Raw genomic sequence first — 25,841 nt, forward strand, 5'->3', positions numbered from 1 at the left:
CTCCCTCACCATCGGCAATATCATCTTAATGTCTACACTGTCGAGCTCCACAAAATGTCATATATTTCAGAAGATCACTCTCCTCCTAAAATCTAATGAATAAAATCCTAAATTATGTAGCCATTCTTGACAAGTCAACATCATAATGTCAGTAATCCGCCTAGTGAACAACTTCCAATGGCAGTGCATCCTTTCTTAAAAATGGGAACCAAAACTGTACACAGTACTCCAGGTGCGACCTCATCAATATCCTGTACACCGACATTTTTTACAAACCCACCGACTCCCACAGCTACCTGGGTTACACCTCTTCCCACCCTACCTCCTGCAAAAATACCATCCCGTATTCCCAATTCCTCTGCCTCTGCCTCCGCCTCTGCCGTATCTGCTCCCAGCAGGACCGTTCCACCACAGAGCACATCAGATGGCCTCCTTCTTTAGAGACCGCAATTTCCCTTCCCACGTGGTTAAAGATACTCTCCAACACATTTCATCCACATCCTGCCCCTCCGCCCTCAGACCCCACCCCTCCAACCATAACAAGGACAGAACGCCCCTGGTGCTCACCTTCCACCCTACCAACCTTCGCGTAAACCAAATCATCCGCCGACATTTCCGCCACCTCCAAATGGACCCCACCACCAGGAATATATTTCCCTCCCCACCCCTTTCCACCTTCCGCAAAGACCGTTCCCTCCGTGACTACCTGGTCAGGTCCACGCCCCTGCAACCCACCCTCCCATCCTGTTTCCCCTGCCACCGCAGGAACTGTAAAACCTGCGCCCACACCTCCCTCACCTCCATCCAAGGCCCTAAAGGAGCCTTCCACATCCATCAAAGTTTTACCTGCACATCCACCAATATCATTTATTGTATCCGTTGCTCCCGATGCGGTCTCCTCTACATTGGGGAGACTGGACGCCTCCTAGCAGACCGCTTTAGGGAACATCTCTGGGTCAACCACACCGCCCTGTGGCCCAACATTTCAACTCCCCCTCCCATGCTGCCGAAGACATGGAAGTCCTGTGCCTCCTTTACTGCCGCTCCCTCCCCACCGACACCTGGAGGAAGAACGTCTCATCTTCCACCCTGGAACACTTCACCCCAGGGCATCAATGTGGATTTCAACAGTTTCCTCATTTCCCCTTCCCCCACCTCACCCCATTTCCAAACTTCCAGCTCAGCACTGTGCCTGACTTGTCCTACCTGCCTATCTTCTTTTCCACCTATCCACTCCACCCTCCCCCCTGACCTATCACCTTCATCCCCTTCCCCACTCATCTATTGTACTCTATGCTACTTTCTCCCCACCCCACCCTCCTATCATTTATCTCTCCACCCTTCAGGCTCTCTGCCTGCATTCCTAATGAAGGGCTTTTGCCCGAAACGACGATTTTCCTGCTCCTCGGATGCTGCCTGAACTGCTGTGCTTTTCCAGCACCATTCTAATCTAGACTCTGGTTTCCAGCATCTGCAGTCATTGTTTTTACCTTATATCCTGTACGGTGACCTGTTTATAAACTTGAACCTCCTAGCAATAAAGGCGGTTTTAATTTTTGCTAACATTTTGTGTTTCATGCTCAAGACCACTCTGATCCCTCTCAGCTGACTTTGTTGGAGACTTTCTTTCCACTTAAATAATAGTCTGCCTTTTGATTCTTCCAACCACAACCTAAATTAAACTCCATCTGCCAAAATTTCTGCCACTCACTCAACCTTATCTGTTGTCCCTTGCAGATTTCTTACATCTTCATTGCACCGTGCCCTCCTGCCTATTATTCTATCAGCAAATTTGAATATATGAAAACTTGGCATTTGCATGACATCTTTTCAAATTTTTAACACCGAGATAGCATCAATGTCAAGATGCTGTACTGCCATATGATATTGCTTTGTTGTTCACCTAACCTCAGAAACACACACCTCATGCAAAAGAGGAGCTGTTACATTTTTGGCAGTTTATGCTATTGTTTTGGACAAGTACATCTCAGAGCAATGTGCACAGCCCACATACATAAGCTAATCTGGTTTCTATTAATATAGAGTTCTCTTTTTAAGTCACTTTTTAAGCTATTTCAGTCACTAGTGGTCACCAGCTATTATAAATACAGATGATATATTGATGAGTCTATACATTTTCAGTATGTTAAGCAGTGTTCTGAAGGAATTTGAAGTCTTGATATAGCTATGCTTTGTCTAACTCTTTTCCTATCTAATGCAGGAATATTGCTAACAATGCATTGCTACAATGGAAGCCTTTCCTTTATTGGACATTTCTGGGGCTATTCAATGGTCTCGTGTTTTTCTTTGGGGCTTATTTCCTCTATGACAATTCAACCCTTACAGACAATGGTCAGGTGAGTACAGAACTACTTCCATTATTAATGACCATATTGTCAATTTTGATCATTTAGCAGTCTGAAAACTTATGTTTTTTACTTTTTTCAGTACTCCAAATTTTAGTTTTAGCACCATCCGCAATCATCTTAGAATTATTTTGAAATGTGATTATCTCCATATAAGTAAATGCAATAGCCTTTTTTATGTAGAACCAGATCCCCTAAACAGAAAAAATATATCATCGGATCACTGAAGAGTTACATCTCCGAAAATCACTCCAAGCTATATTGACTGCAGTGAAGATGTATGAATAACTCTTGGCCCGCCACATGTCTTGATCTTGAGCCAACCATTAGGTTGTGTAAGAGAGGGAAGTTTGACTCTTCTGACCCTCCACAATGTGAGGGACAGAGCTTCCTGTTGGTGGTTCTGGTAACAGCCTGCATCTTACTCCAGTTGGTTGTTTGCAGTTGTGTTTTTTGTTAATACGTTCATCCATGTTATGACATTTTACTAGTTGAAAACCTCGAGGAAGACCTGAACAGCGATTTACTCCCAAAAACGTTGTGTTTCCTTAGCAACCTGTACTGAAGATTTTTGTTTGCATTACAGTTACAGAACATAGTGTATGACAACATTAGGAAATAAAGCTCTGTTTTCCATTGAGCAATGCAAGCTGAGGCACCCTACATGTATTTGTAATGAGCTAATTAGATTTTTAAAAAATCACTGTTTACTTTTATATTTTGAAATTGAACTGATGCTCTGAGTTAACCTACTTTGTGTATTCAGCTGATATTTGGTGTTTGACCTTGTGTTGTGTATTGCAGGTTTATGGAAATTGGACTTTTGGAACAATTGTCTTCACTGTTCTGGTATTTACAGTTAATCTGAAGGTCTGTGCATTTTTTTTTTAAAAGTTACAGTTTAATAAAGCTAGAGAACATGTGAAAATAGTATTATTTTTAGTTTGTTACTTCTTGCATTGTGTCTGTGTAATTTCATCCAGAATTTTTAACGAAGTTTGCAAGATATTTATCATTAAAACGCAGCTCTATCTTAATTATGCTTTCAAATTTAAAAACAGAAACTAATATTCATTCATGAAAAGATTGTCTAAAGCAAGGACATAACTTATTGCCCAGAAGAAAGTGTAGATGTGCCACTTTACTGAAGTGTTATGATCCATGTTGTATAGGTGCACACACAGCTATTGATGAGTTTCCAGGACTTTGAAGTAGTAACAATAAAGAATTTGTGGTATAATTCCTAGTCAGGATGGTGCATGACTCGAAGATGAAATTACAGATGGTGATGTATCGTGCATCTGTTGCCATTGATCATCTGTCTATATGTTTGAGGTCTGGTTAAAAAAGTGTTGTCAAAGGATCATTGATGAGTTGCTGCTGCATCTTGTATGTGGTACTTGCTGCTGCCACTGTGTTTTGGTAATGGAGGGAGTGAATGCTTTTGCAACTTTGGTCGGAATAGTACCCTGGAGATCACCACAGTATTCTGCAAGTCATCATGAGTTTTAAACTTAACCAATTTAATTCCTAGGATTGTTAATGCCTGATTGTAAATTAGGTTTTTTTTTTCAAATCAATGAGCGAAAAACAAGAATTTACTTATTTCACAGACCTATTCCTTAAGTTTGACAGATTATTAATGACTGATGTAAACTTAAACTATACCTCTTTCAAATCCAAAAAAGTGCACATTCACACATAAGACAGACGGAGTGATGAGACCAACTGTCTTTCTAGGAACATGTTGGGTGCAAAATAAATGCAAAATCGGCAAAGTCTGTTAATTAATTTTGGCCAAAGAGTGTTTGCTATGGAAACCTTCAACTGCTGGAGAGACTTGGCGGGTCTGGCAGCATTTGTGGAGATAGAAATAGAGTTTACATTTCAAATCTATTGTGACTCTTCTTTCAGAACAGAACTAGACTTAATTGCTTAAAAGTGAAGTTCTCAATGTTGTAAATTTTATTTCAAATGTGGCTATTTAACATTGAAACAACTCTGCTGATGCAACATGATTTTCAATGCTCTTAGTTATTCCTGTACTACTTAGACGTTGGACACAATGTGGTAAAAGTCCCCATTGTTCTTCAGGAATTACATAATCTGCTTGCAGAAATTATTTTTGGACATTAAAATAATTTGAGAGATGTGCAGTAAGTCGAGGGTGAACTAGGTGTGTGATCATGTATGGTGAAGTAGGCCACAAAGCCTTTTCCTCCTGGTTCTGAATAATGTCTCTGATTTACCCTCGAGCTAACATTTCCTTCTCCCTCAGAATCTAAACGTCTAGCTATCTGGTGGTTGGACCTTAAACTTACTCTTCCTGAGTACTAAAATAAAAACAGAAAATACTGGAAATGCTCAGCAGATCTGGCAGCATCTACAGAGTCAGTTATCATTACAGCTTATGATTAAAGATCAGAGGTCCTTCTGATGGATTGTATCAAGCATGAAACAATAATTTTGGTGTTTTTGTCTCTGTACAGATCCTGCCAGATTTGCAAAGTGCTTCAAGCATTTTGTTCGTTTATTTCAGATCTCCAACACCTGTAGCATTATGCTTTTGATCAAAAATCACTTTGGATTTTAGATAAGTCAGATCTATCTTGTATTACACAGTCATGACCTATCGAATAGAAGGAATCTGATTTTAATTTATTTGGTGGAAGCTGAAAACCTTGCATCAGAAACACTCAGCATTGACTATACCAATGAATAATTAGGAATAAATGGTTTTTAAAAGATCTGGTACCATTGCAATTCAGAATTAGTTTACCAAGGATTGATTTTGAATTATTTTGATGTTGAACTTGTTATATTCACGGTTTTGTTTGAAATTGTTTACTTGTATAACGACTATAATATAATTTTAAAGTGTCAAGTGCTTTATGTTCTTATTAAGGAATCTGGTCTTTAATACACAGCTTTCATCTCGCATCATTCTTATTGTATTTTCAGCTTGTATTAGACACTCAATACTGGACGTGGATCAACCACTTTGTAATATGGGGTTCTTTAGCCTTTTTTGTCATCTTCTCTTTCTTTTGGGGTGGCATCATATGGTAAGTAAATTTAAAAACTAGCACCATTTAAAAAGGCTACACTTTGTCAAAATGAAAATTATCACTTTGTCCAAAGATGTGCAGGTCAGGTGAATTGGCCATGCTAAATTGCCCATAGTGTTAGGTAAGGGGTAGATGTAGGGGTATGGGTGGGTTGCGCTTCGGCGGGGCGGTGTGGACTTGTTGGGCCGAAGGGCCTGTTTCCATACTGTACGTAATCTAATCTATTCTAATCATAGAAGTCATAGAATCCCTACAGTGTGGAAGCAGGCCATTTGGTCCATCTAATCTGTACCAACCACCTGAAGAGCACTCCACCCAGACCCACTCCGCTACCCTATCCCTGTAACTCTGCATGTTAATATGAGATGACCGCACTGTTTATTATGTGAGTTGTAATTTATTAGATTGGACATGAACCCAGTCCTCACGATCCAAGGGTAGGGACAGTACCACTGTGCCGCAAGAGGGCTGTCTCCTGGCTCAGAGGTTAATTAATTAAATTCAAACCATGTGAGTCAATTCTGATTAGTCAAAGTATTTGAATTTAGAGTAGACTTACTGGTTTTGAATTTAATAATTTAACTAAGATGATTGACAGTTTCTGCTTCACCTCCACGCTGACAATCGTCCAATCAATTTGCAGTAACTTCTCAGGCTGAAAAAGTTGTTCAGTGTTAGAGTTGTACAGCACAGAAAGATACCCTTCGGTTCAACTCCTCTACGCCAGCCAGATATCCTAAACTACTCTAGATTAGAATGACGCTGGAAAAGCACAGCATCCGAGGAGCAGGGAAATCGACGTTTTGGGCAAAAGCCCTTCATTAGGAACAGCTAAATTAATCTAGTCCGATTTACCATGATTTGGCCTATATCCCTTAAATCTTTCCAATTGATGTAACCATCCAGATATCTTTTAAATGTTGCAATTGTACCAGCCTCTGGCAGCTTATTCCATGCAAGTACCACCCTCTGTGTGAAAAGGTTGCCCTTTGGATCCCTTTTAATCTTTCCCCTTTCATATTAAACCTTTGCCCTCTAGTTTTGGACTCCCCTACCCTGGGAAATAAACCTTGGATATTCACCCTATCCGTGATTTATAAACCTCCAAGAGTCACCCCTCAGTTCCAGGAAAATAGCCTCAGCCTATTCAGCCTCTCCCTATAGCTCAAGCCCTTCAATTCCAGCAGCGTCCTTGTAAATTTTTTCTGCACTCTTTTAAGTTTCATAATATCTTTCCAAAGTAGACAGAGCAGAATTGAACTCAGTATTCCAAAAGTCGCCTAACCAATGTCCTGTACAGCCGCAACATGACATCCAAATGACTATACTCAATGCACAAACCATTGAAGGTAAATGTAACAAGCACATTCTTCACTACCCTGTTTACCTTTGATTCCACCTTTAAGGAAATATGAATCTGCACTCCAAGGTCTCTTTATTCAGCAATACTCCCAAGGACCCTCCCATTAAGTCTGTTGAGACATGCCCTGATTTGCCTGTCCAAAATACAGCATCTCTCATTAATCTAAATTAAACTCCATCTCTACTCTTTGGCCCATTGGCCCATCTGATCAAGGTCTGTTGTACTGAGATAATCTTCTTTTCTGTCCAGTACATCATCAATTTTGGTGTTATCTGCAAACCTAATAACCATTCCTCCTATATTCACATCCAAATCATTTATATAAATGACAAAAAGCAGTGGACCCAGTACCGATCCTTGCGACACATCGCTGTCACAGGCCTCCAGTTTATAACTCCTCCATCACCATCTGTCATTTCTAAAGGTGGTTTACTTGTATTTCAATCTTAATAAGCATGAGATGAAACATTTTGACTTCATTTCTGTTTTTTAGCAGTGATTTCTGAGAGTTATTTTAATTGTTGTAAACACAGCTTGAATGTACATTTCAAGCATGTCATTTCTGGAATATTAATGTTTTGCTAAATTCATGATTATATTTTTTAGAACTTCATTTTCAGGAGCTTTGGGAAGAAAATATGCAATGTGACATCTGTTTAATATTTAGAATGTTGACAACATTGAATTTTGCCAGGTTTTTTAAAGTACTGTTGTATTTTTAGTGCATATTTTTAAGATATAATTTAGCTGCAACATGTTCATAACTCAGGTAGAGGCGCATCTGTATCTCTGGAAGTTTGGTCAGACTGCTGATGGATGTCAGTGGTTTAATGCATTTTTAACTATATTTGTTGTAAACTGTTGACACTTTGATATCAGACTTATATCAACCTTGTACATACAAAAAAGTCTTGATGTACAAGCATTCTTTGCTTACTTGAATGTACACTGTGTGTGGGGCTTAAACTTTGAACCTAACTGTATTGATTTCTTTCTGCTAGGCCTTTCCTGAAGCAGCAAAGAATGTACTTCGTCTTTGCACAGATGCTGACTTCTGTTTCAGCATGGCTTACTATAATTTTATTAATAACTGTCAGTTTGATGCCTGACGTTATGGTAAAAGTCTTGAGCAAGCACCCAGACAAAGGCAGACTGCAGGTAGGTATTGAAACATCAAAATGTCATTCACTTTTTGACAGTATATGTTTGTATGCAACCTGTATTCTTGTCAAGTGACCATTTAACATCTGTTGAGTAAACAACTGACCATGGGGATACAGAAATTACTGAAAGCTAAGGATAATATCATATTGTTACTCGGGTATTCTGAATAAATTGCTTTCCTTACGTTGTTTAAGTGTTATAACTTTGCATTTCCAAAAATATATTTATCAGGAAGCAAAGCTTGACAATAAATTGTTGTATTTTTCTATTTTTCTGTTAGTATCGCTTAATATCGCCAGGAGAATTTTACTAATTGGAGGGGAACAGGGAGTCTTTTCCTCGAATATAACTTCTGTTCGGTGTGATTACAATAAAATGCATGTACATTACTTTCTGTGAGGCCGGTGTAAATGAGTAATTATTTCACCTTATAACCTAAATAGCTTTTAAATTGGTTTCTGTCAAATCTTAGTTTTCACCCAAATCTGCTGAAACAAATTGCCTAGAAAAAGAAATTGTTTTCAGTAGCTGAGTATGTTTTTCTTATGTCAATACTTTTTCTGTAAAAATAATTAAGATACAGGAAGTCTTTGTGGATTTTCCAAGTCCACTTGCTGCTGTTCCTAGAAGGAAAAAGTATTCCTGCTTCGATAATTGCAGATCACTGTGATTATCCACCTCCTAATTGAGATTTAGCAGAAGAAATTAATTTTCTCTGATCTCCCATGCTCTGCATTGTAACTCATCCTGACAAACTCGAGGGAGCAATACACTCTCTTGTGCTGATTTTCCATGATTTCAAGCATTAAAATTTAACTTCAAAGAGTTGGCAAACTCATTTTATGATCTCTGGAAGCAATAACTACTTCAACTAAACCACTAAAATGAAGTATAAATGATTTGCTGCAAGCTGGAGGATGCAGGAGTGTATATGTCTATCTGTGTATAGTGGAGAGGTTTAACAGGGAGAGAAACAATTTCTATATTGTGAAGTTTAAAGGACGGGAAATAAGACTGGAAAGGAAGCTGAAAGATAAATTAGGGCATTTAGATAATTTAGATGCAAAGTAAGTCATAAATTTATAAACTAAACTCCAGTTCGTACTTCAACTAATTGTGGCTTAGAAAATGTTGGCTTAATCTTCTTTCTAAATCAGAGTTTTAACTGTGGAGTGAAAATACAGGAAAACTATTACTTTTGAATCACATCTATTTGTGTTTTTGAGAAGTTTAAATGATGCCATCTTAACCCTGCTTTGCCTGTCAAGTTTACTTATACAAATCATGTCAAATAATCTATCCGCTACATTCAGATTTTCAGGACAGTAACTACTTCAGCATTGTTTTGGAAACCAGTAATGAGTGCAATGTGTAATTGAAGAACAGCCAACTTTTGGATTTTGTAGGAGCATTTTATTATCCATTATTTGTAGTATAGGTTTGGTCTGCCTATCTGATATTTTGGTGCCTTTTAGAATGGCTTTGTGCTATAGTCATGTGTATGCACTAACTTCCATCCTCACTCCCAAACTCTGGTTTCATTCATCAAGATAATTAGGTGCTTAAAAAAAACAAAGTAAACCTCATCTGAATTTCAGTAATGGATTGTGTGAAAGACTGTAAAGAGGAAGAGTGACACGGAAATCTCAGAAACTTACGTCACGGAAGGAGGCCATGCAGCTCATCAAATAAGTGTTGTCTGGCAAGTGGCCATCCAGCATAATCCCGTTTTCCAACTTTTGGTCTGGCATTCCAGTTCAAGTGGCAATCCAAGTATTAAATGTTGAGACTTTCTCTCCCATCTATCCAGGCAGTGAGCTGTGGATCCCTATCACTCTGTAGGTGAACCCCTTCTAAAACCCATTAGTTTAAATCTATATCGTCTTGTTATTGATATTTTATCTTTGTCAATGTGTTAAATGTGTTATAAAAAGAAAGCTGGAGCTGTAAGATCACAGCATCTCCACTTATTTGGAGGTGGTCTAGGGGGAGGAAAATCAGTCTAAATTTGTGTTCTTTATATTAAAGCTAAGGAATTTAACTTTGCCTTGTCTGGTTTCTCTGGTGTCTAATTTTTAGTGCAGTAATTTCAGTAGCTTCTAATGACTTGAAATAGGAAAGTGCTGGGAATACTTTCTCAGACGCTGATAAGTGTTCTCAGCAGTGCAGGTCAGTTAGCTCATTTGGCTGGACAGCTGGTTTGCAATGCAGAGTGATGCCAACAGCATGGGTTCATTCCTGTACAACCTGAGGTTACCATGAAGGGCTCTCCTTTTCAATCTCTCCCCTCACCTAGGGTTTGGTGACTCTCTGATTAAACCACCATCTTTCTCTCATGAGAGAGCAGCCCTATGGTCTGGTAAGGTAATCGTGACTACACCTTTCCAGGATGTGTTTTACTTCAGATTTCCAAAATGCATAGTAATTTACTTCTACTGACTATTGGACTTACTAGAGAGCTAGATACGTTAATCAAATGACAATAATAATGTACCTGTGATTAGATTTTACTGGTTATTGAAATCTTTAGAGTAGTCAGTCCTTCTGAGGTAGGAGTATTACCACATGCGGAAAAAGTTCAAGTACTAAATGAGGTGAAAATTAATGTTAATCATTCAGTAGTTTTTGTTCAATCAGTGGGATCTAAACAAAGCACAGCTTGGTATTTAAAAGTTTTCTGATATTTTCATAATGGCAAAACTGAATTAAAGAATACTCGCGCTATATTTTGCTTATCTTCCTTTTCCTTCTCTCTTTAACATCTCAAATTTGTGCTCTTGCCTAAAATACTTCTGTTAATCTCCTTTCCACTTTCTATTCTTTCCCCACCCATCTTCCTGCTATGAACCAGGCAAGGCAACACTTGCCTTCTTCCAGACAGTCAACGGTCTTTATGCTCTCTCAAACTTCCAGCAACCAAAGTTTCTCTTGGAGTGATTGAGGTGATTTCTTGTTTTGTGCATAACTTGTATGTTTTTATCTAGCATGTACAACCTGTTCATTTTTCCATTTTGTTTTGGTAGATTTGGATGTGTACTCATGCTCATTTAGGTGCACATCTCTGATATCTCAAGCATGCTTTTCACGAGTACACACGCCTTGAGTTTCTAAAATTACTTCGAATTTATTTCAAATATTGACCAAAGGATATTTGTTGTGAACTGAAGCTGCTTTTGTGTTTTAGCTCTGTTTCTGAGAGCCTGTCATCTTTCGAGTTAATCGTGGTATTTATAATTGTCAAGGAGGTAAATCAGTCTGTCCCCTGTAGCCTGATGGCATACCTATGATTTTAGGTCAAACTGGATCTATAAATTGATGATAAAGCTTAAATTCTGTCACTCTGCTCATGGACTGAACCCACATAAGAAAAATAAATTTCAGTGTTCTGTTCTGCAAACAATGTGACCAGTAACCCCAGAGGAACAGGCTTTGATGGATCTTTGTAAGGATTCCTAGCTTTGTTTGCTTATTAACAGTGAGCTAAGTGAGCGCAGCATCCAATTAATACTAACATTTGATTCAATAATGTATTTACTATATACTTTCCAAAAGGTGATAAATGTCAAATTGATCTTTGATCTACATAAAAATAACGGGAAGTGTAAAGTAGTATTTGGTCAGAGGGTTTGCAGTTGATTTACTTGTTCATCCCTATGGGAGGGAGGAAGTGTAATTATGACATAATAGCATTCATTTCAATTATGACAATATCATTTAAATGCATGTTCAGTGTTAATTATATGTGCCTTGTTATTGTATGTGCTTGGCTATTTGTTTTGCTTTTCTCACCTCACACTAACAGTATCTTTAGTGTATGGATAAGTTTTTTGATGTCAGACAGTACAAACATTGATATTAATTCTTATTTCTGTTGATTTAGATTGGAAAAAATGTATGCTGTGCATAGCAAAGGCTGGATTCTTGATCTTTCTGTCTAAATATTTGATTAAAATCATTTTTATGATTTTCAAAAGCATGTATTACTCTGCTGATAACGTTTAGATATTAGTAATTGTTGTTCGATGTACCTCATTGGTACTCTGGTCGAATATGACCAAAAAAACTGTTCCCTTGTTCACCAGTCCTAAACTGAAAAGGGCTGGATGACATGTTACGTACAGCCCAACTTTAAATTGTGAATACTGGGTTGAACTAATGAGAAAACTCAGACTAGGGAACACAGCTAGTAGAAAGTGTGCTCAATTTAATCCAGATATTAAAATATGCAGTTCATCATTTGTCATCATGAATAAGCAATTACTGCTGTTCAAAGTCCACATTTCTAAATAGTGGAATCACAATTGAATATGTTAAGTTTCTTGTCAGTACTATGGGCAAGGGTTTGCTCACATTGCTCTCACATTCTGATTAATTGTACAACTCCCCGTATTTGTACTGAGGAATTAATTGTACCTGAAATTCTCTGGACAAGAACTTAAATTTACGCAACAACAGTAGCTTGTATTTTATATTCCATCTTAAGATATCCCAAGATTCTTCACAAGCGTTTTTATGAAGCAAAATTAGGCACTGAGTCACATAAAGTAGTAATATTGCTGACGGCCAAAAACTTTGTTAAAGTACAAAAACACAAGTTGCTGGAAAAGCTCAGCAGGTCAGGGAGCATCTGTGAAGAGAAGTCAGAGTTAACATTTCAGGTCCAGTGACCCTTCCTCAGAAGTGTTACCTCTGACTTATCTCAAGAGGGTTGGAATATAAAAGCAGAGATGTACTACTAAGACTTTATAAAGCTCTGGTTAGGCCCCATTTGGAGTACTGTGTCCAGTTTCGGTCCCCACACCTCAGGAAGGACATACTGGCACTGGAACGTGTCCAGCGGAGATTCACACGGATGATCCCTGGAATGACAGGTCTAGCATATGAGGAATGGCTGAGGATACTGGGATTGTATTCGTTGGAGTTTAGAAGATTAAGGGGAGATCTAATAGAGACGTACAAAATAATACATGGCTTTGAAAAGGTGGATGCTAGGAAATTGTTTCTGTTAGGCGAGGAGACGAGGACCCGTGGACACAGCCTTAGAATTAGAGGGGGTCATTTCAGAATAGAAATGCGGAGACATTTCTTCAGCCAGAGAGTGGTGGGCCTGTGAATTCATTGCCACGGAGTGCAGTGGAAGCCGGGACGCTAAATGTCTTCAAGGCCGAGATTGATAGGTTCTTGTTGTCTAGAGGAATTAAGGGCTATGGGGAGAATGCTGGTAAGTGGAGCTGAAATGCGCATCAGCCATGATTGAATGGCGGAGTGGACTCGATGGGCCGAATGGCCTTACTTCCACTCCTATGTCTTATGGACTTATGGACTTCTCTTCATAGATGCTGCCAGACCTGCTGAGCTTTGTCAGCAGCTTTTGTTTTTGCTTGATTTACAGCATCCGCAGTTCTTTCGGTTTTCACTTTGTAAAACCTACTACTTTGACAGAAAGCCTTCGAGGAAGAAAGATAATGAGCCAGAGGAGATTTAAGAGTCAGATGCCGATACAACTTAAGTCATGGTGGAATGATTAAAATTGGGAATGCTCAAGGATGGAATCATATCAGCAGAGATATTTCAAAGGATTGTTAAACTAGAGGAGGTTACAAACTTAGGAGGGGGTGGGGACATTGGAAGGGTTTGAAAATAAAAATTAGTTTTTCAAAATAGAGGCTTTGCTTGTCTGGGAACTTAAAGACTAACCCACAGGTTTGCATGTAAAGGATACAGCTTGCAGAGTTTTGAATGACCTCAAATTTATGGAGGTAGAATGGAGGAGACCATCCTCTTGTGTATTGAAAAAGTCAAGTGTAGAAGTAATCAAGGCATGAATGAGGGTTTCAGCAGCTGTTGAACTGAGATGGTGAGAGGTTGGCCATTGTTATGGAGTGAGAAATGGGCAATCCTTCTGAAGGTATTGATATGGGATCGACAAGCTCACGTCTCAATTCTAAAGCAGAGTTAAAAATCACACAACACCAGATTACAGTCCAACAGGTTTATTTGAAAGTACAAGTAAATGCAAACAGTTATTTTATCAAACAAAAAATCTCACATTATAGTCCAACAGGTTTATTTGGAAACACTAGCTTTCGAAGCTCTGCTTTTTCCTCAGATGGTTGAGGGAACCACTTGATAAAGGAGCAATGCTTCGAAAGCTAGTATTTACAAATAAACCTGTTGGACTATAACTTGGTATTGTGTGATTTTTAACTTTATCCACCCCAGTCCAACACCAAGTCATGTTTATCAAACTAGTTTAATTTCAGATGATTGCCAGGGAAAAGAAATGTTTTAATAACCAGCTATCCATGGGAGGAAGATAATGTTAACTGCCTCTCCTAGATTCGAAGAATTAGATCTAATATAGAAGAGCTGCAGTATATCAGGGCTGCTTAATGTGGCTTGTTATGATTTAAATAAAGAGACTGGAAACTAGAGACAGGAATCTTGCACCTCAAACGCAGTTAGATTACTTAAAAGGTTTAAAGCTTCCTCATGCACTCTGCACTTAGGCTGCATAAGTCTACTACTTAAACTTTCAACAATGTCCGTCAGCTACTTGGAGTTCCAGGCACCCATGACGCTGTGTAAAGAACTTACCACGCATACCTCCCCTAAACCTTTCCCTCTCAATTTGAACTTGTGACCCCTTATAATTGAATCCCCCATTTTGGGAGAAAAAGCTTCTTGCTATCCACCCTATCTATACCTCTCATGATTTGGCTGTTAGCAGCTTGTATCTCAGTTTTCTGGTTGTGGATAATTGTGATCTCTTTACAGGAATAGAGAATGCACCACCTATTTCCACTGTACATTTCTCAGTAGTAAGGTTTTGAGACTCTAATCTGATAGTGAGTTTAATTTGTGCCAACTGAGTGCTCACACAAGTAATGAAAAACCATGCTTCTTTTGTCACTGGCATTGAAAAGTGATCATGTACTTGCACTAAATCCTGAAGTACATACAATATTTCTACTATGAAATGTTATTTAACCCAGGATTTGACAGAAGTAGCAGAATAATGATGACATGTTTTTCGTTCTTAATTATACTTAATCTAAAACTTGTATGTATTTATCTGTCCATGATATAAATCTAAACTCTAGCTAAATATACTGCTTAACCAAATGTTGGAATGTGGTAAATAGAAGGACATTGGAAATTCTACAAAATATAAATTGGAGGTCAACTACTCTTCATTCAAGTGATCTGTCTAGATTTGTAGATGAAGACCTGAATGAAAAATAAATGTACTGTGCTTAATTATTTCATCCTTTGCAAAAAAAATAGTTCCGAAGCAGAGTAGCAGCACCTGGTCATTGTATCTACACCCAGTAAAAGTACAGATCAACAGCATTGTATACTTCATATAGAATCACTCCAACCCCTCCTCATTTGGCAGTCCCCCGGAGCCAGGGATGGCTTGCTTCTACTCCAGGTGGGGTGAGAGAGGATTCTGCTGAATAGTCAAAACCTGGAGCCACAGAACATAGAAAATTACAGCATAGGAACAGACCCTTCGCCCCTCCAAGCCTGCGCCGATCTAGATTCTCTAACCAAACCTCTCAGCCATTTTCTAAGGCTCTGGATCCCTTTGTTCCCTGCCCATTCATGTATCTGTCTAGATACATCTTAAATGATGCTATTTTCCCCGTCTCTATAACCTCCACTGGCAACACGTTCCAGGCACCCATAACGCTGTGTAAAGAACTTACCACGCATACCTCCCCTAAACCTTTCCCTCTCACTTTGAACTTGTGACCCCTTATAATTGAATCCCCCATTTTGGGAGAAAAAGCTTCTTGCTATCCACCCTATCTATACCTCTCATGATTTTGTAGACTTCAATCTCAGGTCACCTCTCAACCTCAGTCTTTCTAATGAAAATAATCTTAATCTACTCAACCTGTCTTCGTAGCTGGCACCCTCCATGCCAGGCAACATCCTAGTGAACCTCCTCTGTATCTCCAGTGCATCCAGATCCTTTTGGTAATGTGGCAACCAGAACTGTATGCAGTATTCCAAATATGGCCAAACCAAAGTCTTATACAACTGTAACTCTTGTACTCAATACCCTGTCCGATGAAGGAAAGCATGCCGTATGCCTTCTTGCCCACTCTAGCAACCTGTGTTGCCACCTTCAGGGAACAATGGACCTGAATCCCTAGATCTCTTTGTACATCAACTTTCCCTACAACTTTTCCTTTTACTGTATAATTCACTCTTCAATTGGATCTTCCAAAATGCGTCACCTCACATTTGCGTAGATTAAGTTCCATCTGCCATTTCTCTGCCTAACTCTCCAATCTATCTATGTGCTGTTGTATTCTCTGACAGTCCTGTTCACTCTCTACTGCTCCACCAATCTTGGTGTCATCTGCAAACTTGCTAATTAGACCATTCATAGAACATAGAACATAGAACAATACAGCGCAGTACAGGCCCTTCGGCCCTCGATGTTGCGCCGATCAAAGCCCACCTAACCTACACTAACCCACTATCCTCCATATACCTATCCAATGCCCGCTTAAATACCCATAAAGAGGGAGAGTCCACTACTGCTACTGGCAATATCTATAGATCATTTATGTATGTCACAAACAACAGTGGTCCCAACACTGATCCCTGTAGAACTCCCTTCCACTACTGCTCTCTGTCTCCTGTTGCACTGACAGTTCTCTATCCATGTAGCTGGTACACCCTGGACCCCATGCAACTTCACCTTCTCCATCAGCCTAAAATGGGGAACTTTATCAAACATCTTACTGAAGTCCATGTATATGACATCTACAGCCCTTCCATCATCAATCAATTTTGTCACTTTCTCAAAGAACTCTGTTCAGTTGGTAAGACATGACCTTCCCTGCATAAAACCATGTTGTCAACACTAATAAGTCTATTTTCTTCCAAATGGGAATAGATCCTATCTCTGTTTCTTCTTCAGCAGCTTCCCTACGACTGACGTCAGGCTCACCAGTCTATAATTACCTGGATTTTCCCTGCAACCCTTAAACAAGGAGACAACACTAGCAATTCTCCAGTTCTCCAGGATCTCACCCGTGTTCAAAGATGCTGCAAACGTATTTGTTAAGACCCCAGCTATTTCCTCTCGCTTCCTTCAGTAACCTGGAGTAGATACCGTCCGGGCCTGGGGACTTAATGCCTTTTAGAATACTCAACACTTTGTCCCTCTTTATGCTGACTTGACCTGGAGTAATCAAACATACATCCCTGATCTCAACATCTGTTATGTCCCTCTTCTCAGTGAATAGCAATGCAATCTACTCATTAAGAATCTCACTCATTTTCTCTGACTCCACACATAACTTTCCTCCTTTTTCCTTGAGTGGGCAAACCCTTTCCCTGGTTACCCTCTTGCTCCATATATACGAATAAAAGGCTTTGAGATTTTCCTTAACCCTGTTTGCTAAAGATATCTCATGACCCCTTTTAGCCCTCTTAATTCCTCGTTTCAGATTGAACCTACATTCCCAATATTCTTCCAGACTCTTACCACAGATGGGGCAGATGGTGTTTGATGAGGCAAGTGGGTAGGACCCTCCGGATTCTGCACTCTTTTTCCGCTATTTGTGCTTGGCTACCACTTGCTCCATTAGATGTTTCTTTTGTTTGTGCATTCTAAGGCATGTGATTCTCATGTGTCGCTGGGATGTTCCATTTGTTTAGGGACGCTTTCAGAGTGCCCTTGTATCATTTTCACTGCCCTCCCAGTGATCACTTAACATTGTGGAGCTCAGGGTAGAGCACTTGTTAGGTAGTTTTGTGTTGTGTGAATGAACTTTGTGGCCTCTGAATCACAGCTTGTTGTCAGTGATTTCGTCCAGGCCAAGATCCTCAGATTCAGACAGTAATGTTGGCACATCTATCTTGCCAGTGGATTTGCAGAATTTTGCAAAGGCAGTAATGGTGATAACTCTCCAGGAATTTGAGTTGTGAGACATTAAATGATACTAACCATGCCATCCACCAGCAAATGGATTTAGCAAGTGATCCTCATGAACCAGCTTATTATTATATGCTGTTTTACAGTTCAGGACTTTTCCTTCTGGTGAATTATTTTTATTATTTGGGGAATAATGCATTTTCATAGATCTCCCTTGATTTCCTGAGGGCAGACAATGCCACAGGCTGTTGCCTGGCCAGTATGCTTGTTTTGTGATGATGATCTAGCGTGAGGTAGTGGACCCCAGCATTGTCTCCTTCAAGGGAATTGAGATCAGCCTGGAAGCAATGCTACATTGGTGAATGTCTTCTCCCCAAAGCTCTTAACCTAAGGTAATGAATGCAGGGAGCCAGAATTGTCCAATGGGTGCTTACTATCTAATCTAAGACAGAAAAAGCCTAATGATTGGCTCAAATGTCCCTAACTTGAAGGAGAGAAATTTCTAACTCTTGATCTCTAACCATTGACCTCTACCAGAATGAAAAGTAGTTCAGGCTCTGATGGAATCAATCCCTTGGGTGATGTGCCGTCCTTCTGAAAGTCAGTAGGTTCAGAAAATGTTTAGAGACATGGGTTTAAAATTTATTGTGTCCAAGTATTGATTTTAAATTTCTCTGTTCAAAATACTGGGATGAACTGCGTATTACAGATGAAGTTTTATATTCCACCATTTTCATATTGAGTAATTTGTGGAAGCAACATAGTGCAAATTATATTCTAAATATTCTGGGTGGGTTACTCTTCGGAGGGTCAGTGTGGACTGGTTGGGCCGAAGGGCCTATTTCCACACTGTAGGGAATCTAGTCTAATCAAAATAAGTCTGTCCAGGCCTCAACTTCTGCAGTTTACCAAATGTTTGTGGTGTTACTTTCATTGTAAATTTAAGACTATGAATATGCCTTTCTGAGAAGAGATTTTAAGCTCCCTGACGGTTACTACCTCATGCAGTTCGTGTTACATAAGTGTTCTAAGTTTCTCCCCTCATTGTTGCAGAAATATTTGGTCTATAACAAGGCTGCTGATACAGTTTCGACCCCCAGATCCCCTGTCGAACCACTTCTTGCAAGATCATTCTCAATTGAATCATGATTACCACTGACAGGTACAGGTATTTTGGTGGTTATCTCCTAGTTTGATCTTCTGTTTAGTTTGGATTAGTTTGATATTTTTCTTTGTTAGCTCGGATTCTGAATACACATGAGCAGATTAACGATAAATGCTTGTATTATTGCAAACAGTTAATTATTTTCTTTGGGATGTGGTATTTGTTACCTATCCCTAATTGCCCCGGAACTGAATGATGTACAAGACCATTTCAGAGGTAATTTAAAAGTTGACCACATTGCTCTGCTCTGAAAATTTTATTAAGGACTTCAGTGAACCATGGATCATATGACAATTAATAAAAGTTTAATGGTCACCATTCTAGATTTTATTTAATTGAATTTAAATTCCAATAGCTGTCATAACGGGATTTGAATCCAGGCCCCCAGAGCATTTATATTACTTGTGCAATGATATTATCAATATACTAAGGGTAGATGGTGGCACAGTATATCACACCATATTACATGTAATTGAATAGGTAGCCACTGGCCTTCTATTTTACACAAGATTTTTATTTACTGTTCGTGTGGGGTTCTTCCATATGATTACACATGCATTCTGTGTGAATATAGTTTTGGCTATGGCTGTTGCATGCAAAGCTTGTTTCGTAAATGTCAGATTTGTTCTGAATGAATTGCACAATGCTCTAGTATGCTAAGTTTTCAATGTACTGTTCTGTGCATGTTTGTTTTTCCTTGATTACTGTGTCCTACTGTATGTGGGGCAGTTTTGAAATGGGTATATTAATTAATATTTTAAAATGCTGAAAATCTATGCTGCACATGATCTTAGGTATGAAATGAACACATCCTCCTAACATTGCATTCTTGATTGTTTAGAATGAATTGCATTTTATTTCCAGTCATTCTTAGATGAAAAAGTCCTTCTGCACATGTAATCATGATCTCCTCATGCCATCCTCCTTCACTGTACCATTTACCAGAGGTACTCAACTTTACTTGAGTCCGACCATTCCCTCATCATTTATATGCTTCCATTTTGATGAATGCATATGCTTCCATGTATTGTTGAAACTGATTTATCTACTGATCTCTCTCGGTCTGGCTTGCCAATGGTAGAAAAAGCATTTGCAGAATCAAAGTGCCAAATATTACCTCCTTCTATGTCCTTCTAAGTTACTTTATTGATCTTTAAATATGTATGATTGTACTTTGAGCCATCTGGGAATACCTTCTTTCCTCCATTTGTTTTGTTTGATAATGTAAACAGTGCCATATTTTGAATGGCTGTGAGCATTTTTGCCTGATTCAGAAAAGTATAAGTTCAAGTTGTTTAGAACATAAACACAGAACCTATGTATGCCTATATTGTATCATTCCATATGTTCCTGTTGGAAATTGAGTGTCTGAGAAGCCAATCATAGGGAGAGATGTTTTCACTATTTCAAATGGAGTTCAAAGACTAATTCCACTTAGTAAAGGAAGGAGTTTCATTCGTACCTTAGCCAACATTTTCATGCATCGAATGCTTTTTGTACAATAAGAAAAAATCAAACAGATAATGAACATGCCAGTTTCAAAGACATAATTTTGAGAAGCAAAGTTTCCTTTTTACTGGATGTAGTCACTGAAAGGTTAAAAATTCAAGTCTGAAAACTATTTTTTGATTAAATTTCACTTGGATGATTTAAATGGGCTTCACTATATATAATGTTGAGGCCACAATTTGATCAGCCAACAGTAGGACCAGTCAAAGACCTAACTGACCTACTACTCTGAATTTGAATGTTGCATTGAAGCTTGAACTAATCAAATCTTTTCACCCTTTGCTCGTATTATGACCCAGGTTCCTAATAGCTGACTACCTTCTGCTTGCACCTTTTCACATGGCTGCTTACTTCAACTTTGATAGTCACTCAGTTGAATGACTCAATGATCAAATGAGGTTAAAATCAACTAGGCGAAAGTGATCAAATGAATCAATTTAGATCAACACCTTTTTAAAAACAAATTTAAGGGTGTCAGGCACAATCCCCTTTTAAAGTTGTCATTTTCAAGTTATTCAGAGTAATAAGGGCTGATGCTGAACTGCTGGACCTCAAGATACTATTGGCTTTGAGGATGCAATCATGCATATTCAGAACAGATATGCTATGAAGAGGTACTGTCTCTGTAATTCAAATTTCTAGAACAATTTAGTAGGAAAGGGAACCGATCTCATGAAAAATAGGTATGTAAAAATGGAGGATGCTAAAGTTTGTGTTCAGCTATGTATATGTTTCTGTGTTTTATTACACCTGTCTATTTAAAACCTATTACTAAACACGTGGAAAGAAGGTGATCTGGGATAGAACATAGAACATAGAACATAGAACATAGAACAATACAGCACAGAACAGGCCCTTCGGCCCACGATGTTGTGCCGAACTTCTATCCTAGATTAAGCACCCATCCATGTACCTATCCAAATGCCGCTTAAAGGTCGCCAATGAATCTGACTCTACCACTCCCACGGGCAGCGCATTCCATGCCCCCACCACTCTCTGGGTGAAGAACCCACCCCTGACATCTCCCCTATACCTTCCACCCTTCACCTTAAATTTATGTCCCCTTGTAACACTCTGTTGTACCCGGGGAAAAAGTTTCTGACTGTCTACTCTATCTATTCCTCTGATCATCTTATAAACCTCTATCAAGTCACCCCTCATCCTTCGCCGTTCCAACGAGAAAAGGCCGAGAACTCTCAACCTATCCTCGTATGACCTACTCTCCATTCCAGGCAACATCCTGGTAAATCTTCTCTGCACCCTCTCCAAAGCTTCCACATCTTTCCTAAAGTGAGGCGACCAGAACTGCACACAGTACTCCAAATGTGGCCTAACCAAAGTCCTGTACAGCTGCAACATCACCTCACGACTCTTGAATTCAATCCCTCTGCTAATGAACGATAATACTCCATAGGCCTTCTTACAAACTCTATCCACCTGAGTGGCAACCTTCAAAGATCTATGTACATAGACCCCAAGATCCCTCTGTTCCTCCACCTGACCAAGAACCCTACCATTAACCCTGTATTCCGCATTCTTATTTGTTCTTCCAAAATGGACAACTTCACACTTGGCAGGGTTGAACTCCATCTGCCACTCCTCAGCCCAGCTCTGCATCATATCTAAGTCCCTCTGCAGCCGACAACAGCCCTCCTCACTGTCCACAACTCCACCTATCTTTGTATCATCTGCAGTGATAAAGTAGGTGATCGTGTTCTGAGTAAATTAGCAAATTTTTTTGACACTTCAAAAGCTGTTAAGATCAAGGTTGTTGTGCATCAATTATTAGAAATACCTTGTGCAATTTTCTTTTTGGCTGACTGTATGGGTGCACACTTAAAATGCAATCGATACCTGGATTAATATAGAAGATCCTCTCTGTTTCCTACATGGAGAGGAATTATAGTAACGTTGAGGTCTTTGGTATTGTGGCATGAGAGAATTTTAATTCAATAGCTGAATAATTTGTCAAAATCTGCGTCTGCAGAAGTTTCCTTCGGGTGCTCTTTGGTTTTCTCCCAAGTCCAAAGATGTGCAAGTTAGATGGATTGTCCATGCTAAATTGTCCAAAGCATCAAGGGATCTGTAGGTTTGGTGTGTTAACCATGGGCAGTGCGAGGATGAGGGACGGTTCTGGGTGGGATGCCCTTCAGAGGATTGGTGTGGATTTTTTGGGCCAAATGGCCTGATTCCATATTGTAAGGATTTTATGATGATGATAAAGTGCATAGCTCACGCTGGGGAAATTTTATAGACGTTTATAAAATCATAAGGGGCATGGATGGGTTAAATAGTCAAGGTCTTTTCCTCAGTGTACTGGAGTCCTAAGCTAAAGGGGCTAGGTTTAAGGTTTAGATTAGATTCCCTACAGCCCAACAAGTCCACACTGACTCTCTGAAGAGTAATCCACCCGACCCATTCCCTACCTTATATTTACCCCTGACTAATGCACCTAACACTATGGGCAATTTAGCATGACAGCACATCTTTGCATTGTGGGAGGAAACCAGAACACCCAGAGGAAACTCACACTGACACTGGGAGAATGTACAAACCCCACACAGACGATTGCCCAAGACGGGAGTTGAACCCGGGACCCTGGTACTGTGAGGCAGCAGTGCTAACCACTGTGCTGTCCCAATGTGTGAGAGGGGAAGATATAAAAGGGACTTATGGGGCAATGTTTTCAAGCAGAGGGTGGTGCATGTGTGGAATGGGGGAGGTGGTAGAGTCTGGTACAGTTCCAACATTTAAAAGGCATCTGGATGGGTACATGAATAGGAAGGGTTTAGAGAAATATGAACCAAGTGTTGGCAATGACACTAAATTCATTTAGGATATCTGGCCTGCATGGACAAATTGGACTGAAGGGTCTGCTTCCATGCTGTACAACTCTATGATTTATCTTGTAAATGAACTGATGAAACATAATCTTCAAATCAAGTGTCTTTTCTGCATCCAGAGAGGAAAAGGCAAGTGTGTTGGTGTTGGTACAGTTATAACGTTAAATAATAATTAGATTCTCTCCCTAATAAGCTGGTTGTGCATAATGTTTTTCCTCCATCTGTATAAATAAACCAATAAGGAACTGAGTTTTGTTATCATCCCAACTGATGGTAATGCTAGAAAAATCTGATTTGAGGGTAAAATCTGGCTTGATCAGACAATAAGGTTTTTTTTAGGTTTTTACTCTGAAGGCTGAACAAAGTCACAGTAGGCTTCTAATATATTCTTAACAAAGCATGCAAGCATTTATTGCAAATAACACAAACTTTTTATTATTTGTTCATCGGATAGGGATATCACTGACTGGACCAATGTTTATTGCCCTCCCTAAGTGCCCTACTTAAGAGTCAACTGCATTGCTATGGTTCTGGAGTATCACGTAGAACAGACCAGATAAGAACAGCAGATTTTTTTTAATCCCCCCCCCCAAATGACGTTAGTGAATAAGGTGAGTTTTTACAAAAATTAACAGGGCTAGCTTTTAATTCTAAATTGTTTATTGAATTAAAATTTCATCATCTGTCACTGTGGAATTCGAGCTATGTCCCCAGAACAGAAAGATTCAACCTATTATCCCAGCCACTTGTCTTGATTGTACTCACATTAGTTAGATGGCTCAGTGAGTCTTTTCCTTGAAGGTAAAAGGTACAAACTTCCAGGTCAATGCAAGCTTTTATTGGCTTTTGGTCTAATTTTAACAAATGTTCCAAACTAGGCATAAATCTGCCTGTTCTCATCAGAGATGTCATCTGGCCTGGATTTTATTAGCAATCTTTTTCCTTCAAAATTTATTATTAGACTAGAGAGCACATAGCTTGTCTAATTTAAATGGGAAAATGTTTAGTGGTAAGGAAGTTTCTTTTAGATTAGATTAGATTAGATTACTTACAGTGTGGAAACAGGCCCTTCGGCCCAATAAGTCCACACCGCCCCGCCGAAGCATAACCCACCCATACCCCTACATCTACATTTACCCCTTACCTAACACTATGGGCAATTTAGCATGGCCAATTCACCTGGCCTGCACATCTTTGGACTGTGGGAGGAAACCGGAGCACCCGGAGGAAACCCACGCAGACACGGGGAGAACGTGCAAACTCCACACAGTCAGTCGCCTGAGGCGGGATTTGAACCCGGGTCTCAGGCGCTGTGAGGCAGCAGTGCTAACCACTGTGCCACCGTGCCACCCACAAGGAGAGCACTTTCCTAGAAAGTCATCAAATCTAGCGTTTCTTAAATTAGCAAAGTTACTTGTTTTTACAGTCAGTCTTAACAGCTATCAGTCTAGGCTTATTTGGCATTACTCTTGTCTGCTGAATCACAAAGTTCCAGATTCAAGTCCCACTGTTGGGCTTGAGCGTCACAATCAAGGCTGTAACTGTGGTATGAGGGAGTTGGAGGTGTTATTTTGTGGATGAGACTTTGAATTGAGGCCCAATCTGTTTCCTCACCAATGCCCTTACCTAGTCTGGCCTACGTGTGACTCCACACCCACAGCAATGTGGTTCAATCTTAAGTGCCTTCTGGGCAATTAGGAATGAGCAACAAATACTGGCCTAGCCAATGGCACCCACATCCTATAAATGAATTTTTAAAAAGTGGATGTTCAAATATCCATGGCGCATTTTTTGAGGAACATATATTGGCGAAACCATCAGGATAAGTTCCCCTGTCTTCTGCAAAGAATATCTAAGAAACCAGTCTCTCAGAAACACATTTTCTGGTCATTATCACATCACTGTTTGTGGGAATTTGCTGTGTTAAAGTTAGTAGGTGAGTTTCCTGTATTACACCAGTGATAACATTTCAAAAGTACTTAATAGACTGTAAAGCTCTTTGAGATATCCCATGACTATGGTAAAATTATAAAAATGCTAATTTCTATTTTTGTCCTTTGAACATTAAATACTTGGTTTTGTAATTTTGCAACCCTGCTATCTGTCTTTCATTAATCTTCAAAGCTTTTTGCATATTACTGCATAAACCTTTTTAGGGAATGCTGTCATTTAAATTTGGTCACAAGTGCAAATTAGCTGGCAGAAGTCTTGAATCAACTTCTCCTGAATTTTGAAATAATTTGAAGAAACACTACCTATTTCCCTGAGATGTTTCTGTTCTCAATTCCACTTTCCATGCTACATTGGTTGAAGTTCCTAGTAGAGGTCAGATACTGAGCAGTGGCCACATTTTAATAGAATGGTGACAATTATCTAAACACATTATTTTGTGTTGAGGAAAGAGAGGAAACACAATTTAAGTCTTGCTATGGACCATTAGGTATTAAAGCAGAAGTTAAGAG

At 39.4% G+C, this 25,841-nt stretch overlaps 1 protein-coding gene across 7 annotated transcripts in view; it reads left to right on the forward strand.

Annotated features, from left to right (window-relative positions):
* Positions 1–25,841, forward strand: part of atp11c (ATPase phospholipid transporting 11C) — a 163,991-nt gene that overhangs the window by 129,786 nt on the left and 8,364 nt on the right. For 3 of the 7 annotated variants that reach the window (XM_072595607.1, XM_072595613.1, XM_072595611.1), the window contains 5 exons: positions 2,222–2,357; positions 3,171–3,236; positions 5,328–5,431; positions 7,799–7,955; positions 18,916–19,024. In XM_072595607.1, the coding sequence (XP_072451708.1) occupies positions 2,222–2,357; positions 3,171–3,236; positions 5,328–5,431; positions 7,799–7,955; positions 18,916–19,011 (559 nt within the window). In that variant the 3' untranslated portion in view covers positions 19,012–19,024. Of the gene's footprint in view, positions 1–2,221; positions 2,358–3,170; positions 3,237–5,327; positions 5,432–7,798; positions 7,956–8,241; positions 8,435–10,812; positions 10,904–18,915; positions 19,025–25,841 lie in introns of those variants that run through there. The other 4 variants (XM_072595609.1, XM_072595610.1, XM_072595612.1 and 1 more) reach the window with 4 other exon arrangements.

This window comes from Chiloscyllium punctatum, chromosome 25 (genome assembly GCF_047496795.1).
Source record: "Chiloscyllium punctatum isolate Juve2018m chromosome 25, sChiPun1.3, whole genome shotgun sequence".
NCBI lineage: Eukaryota > Metazoa > Chordata > Chondrichthyes > Orectolobiformes > Hemiscylliidae > Chiloscyllium > Chiloscyllium punctatum.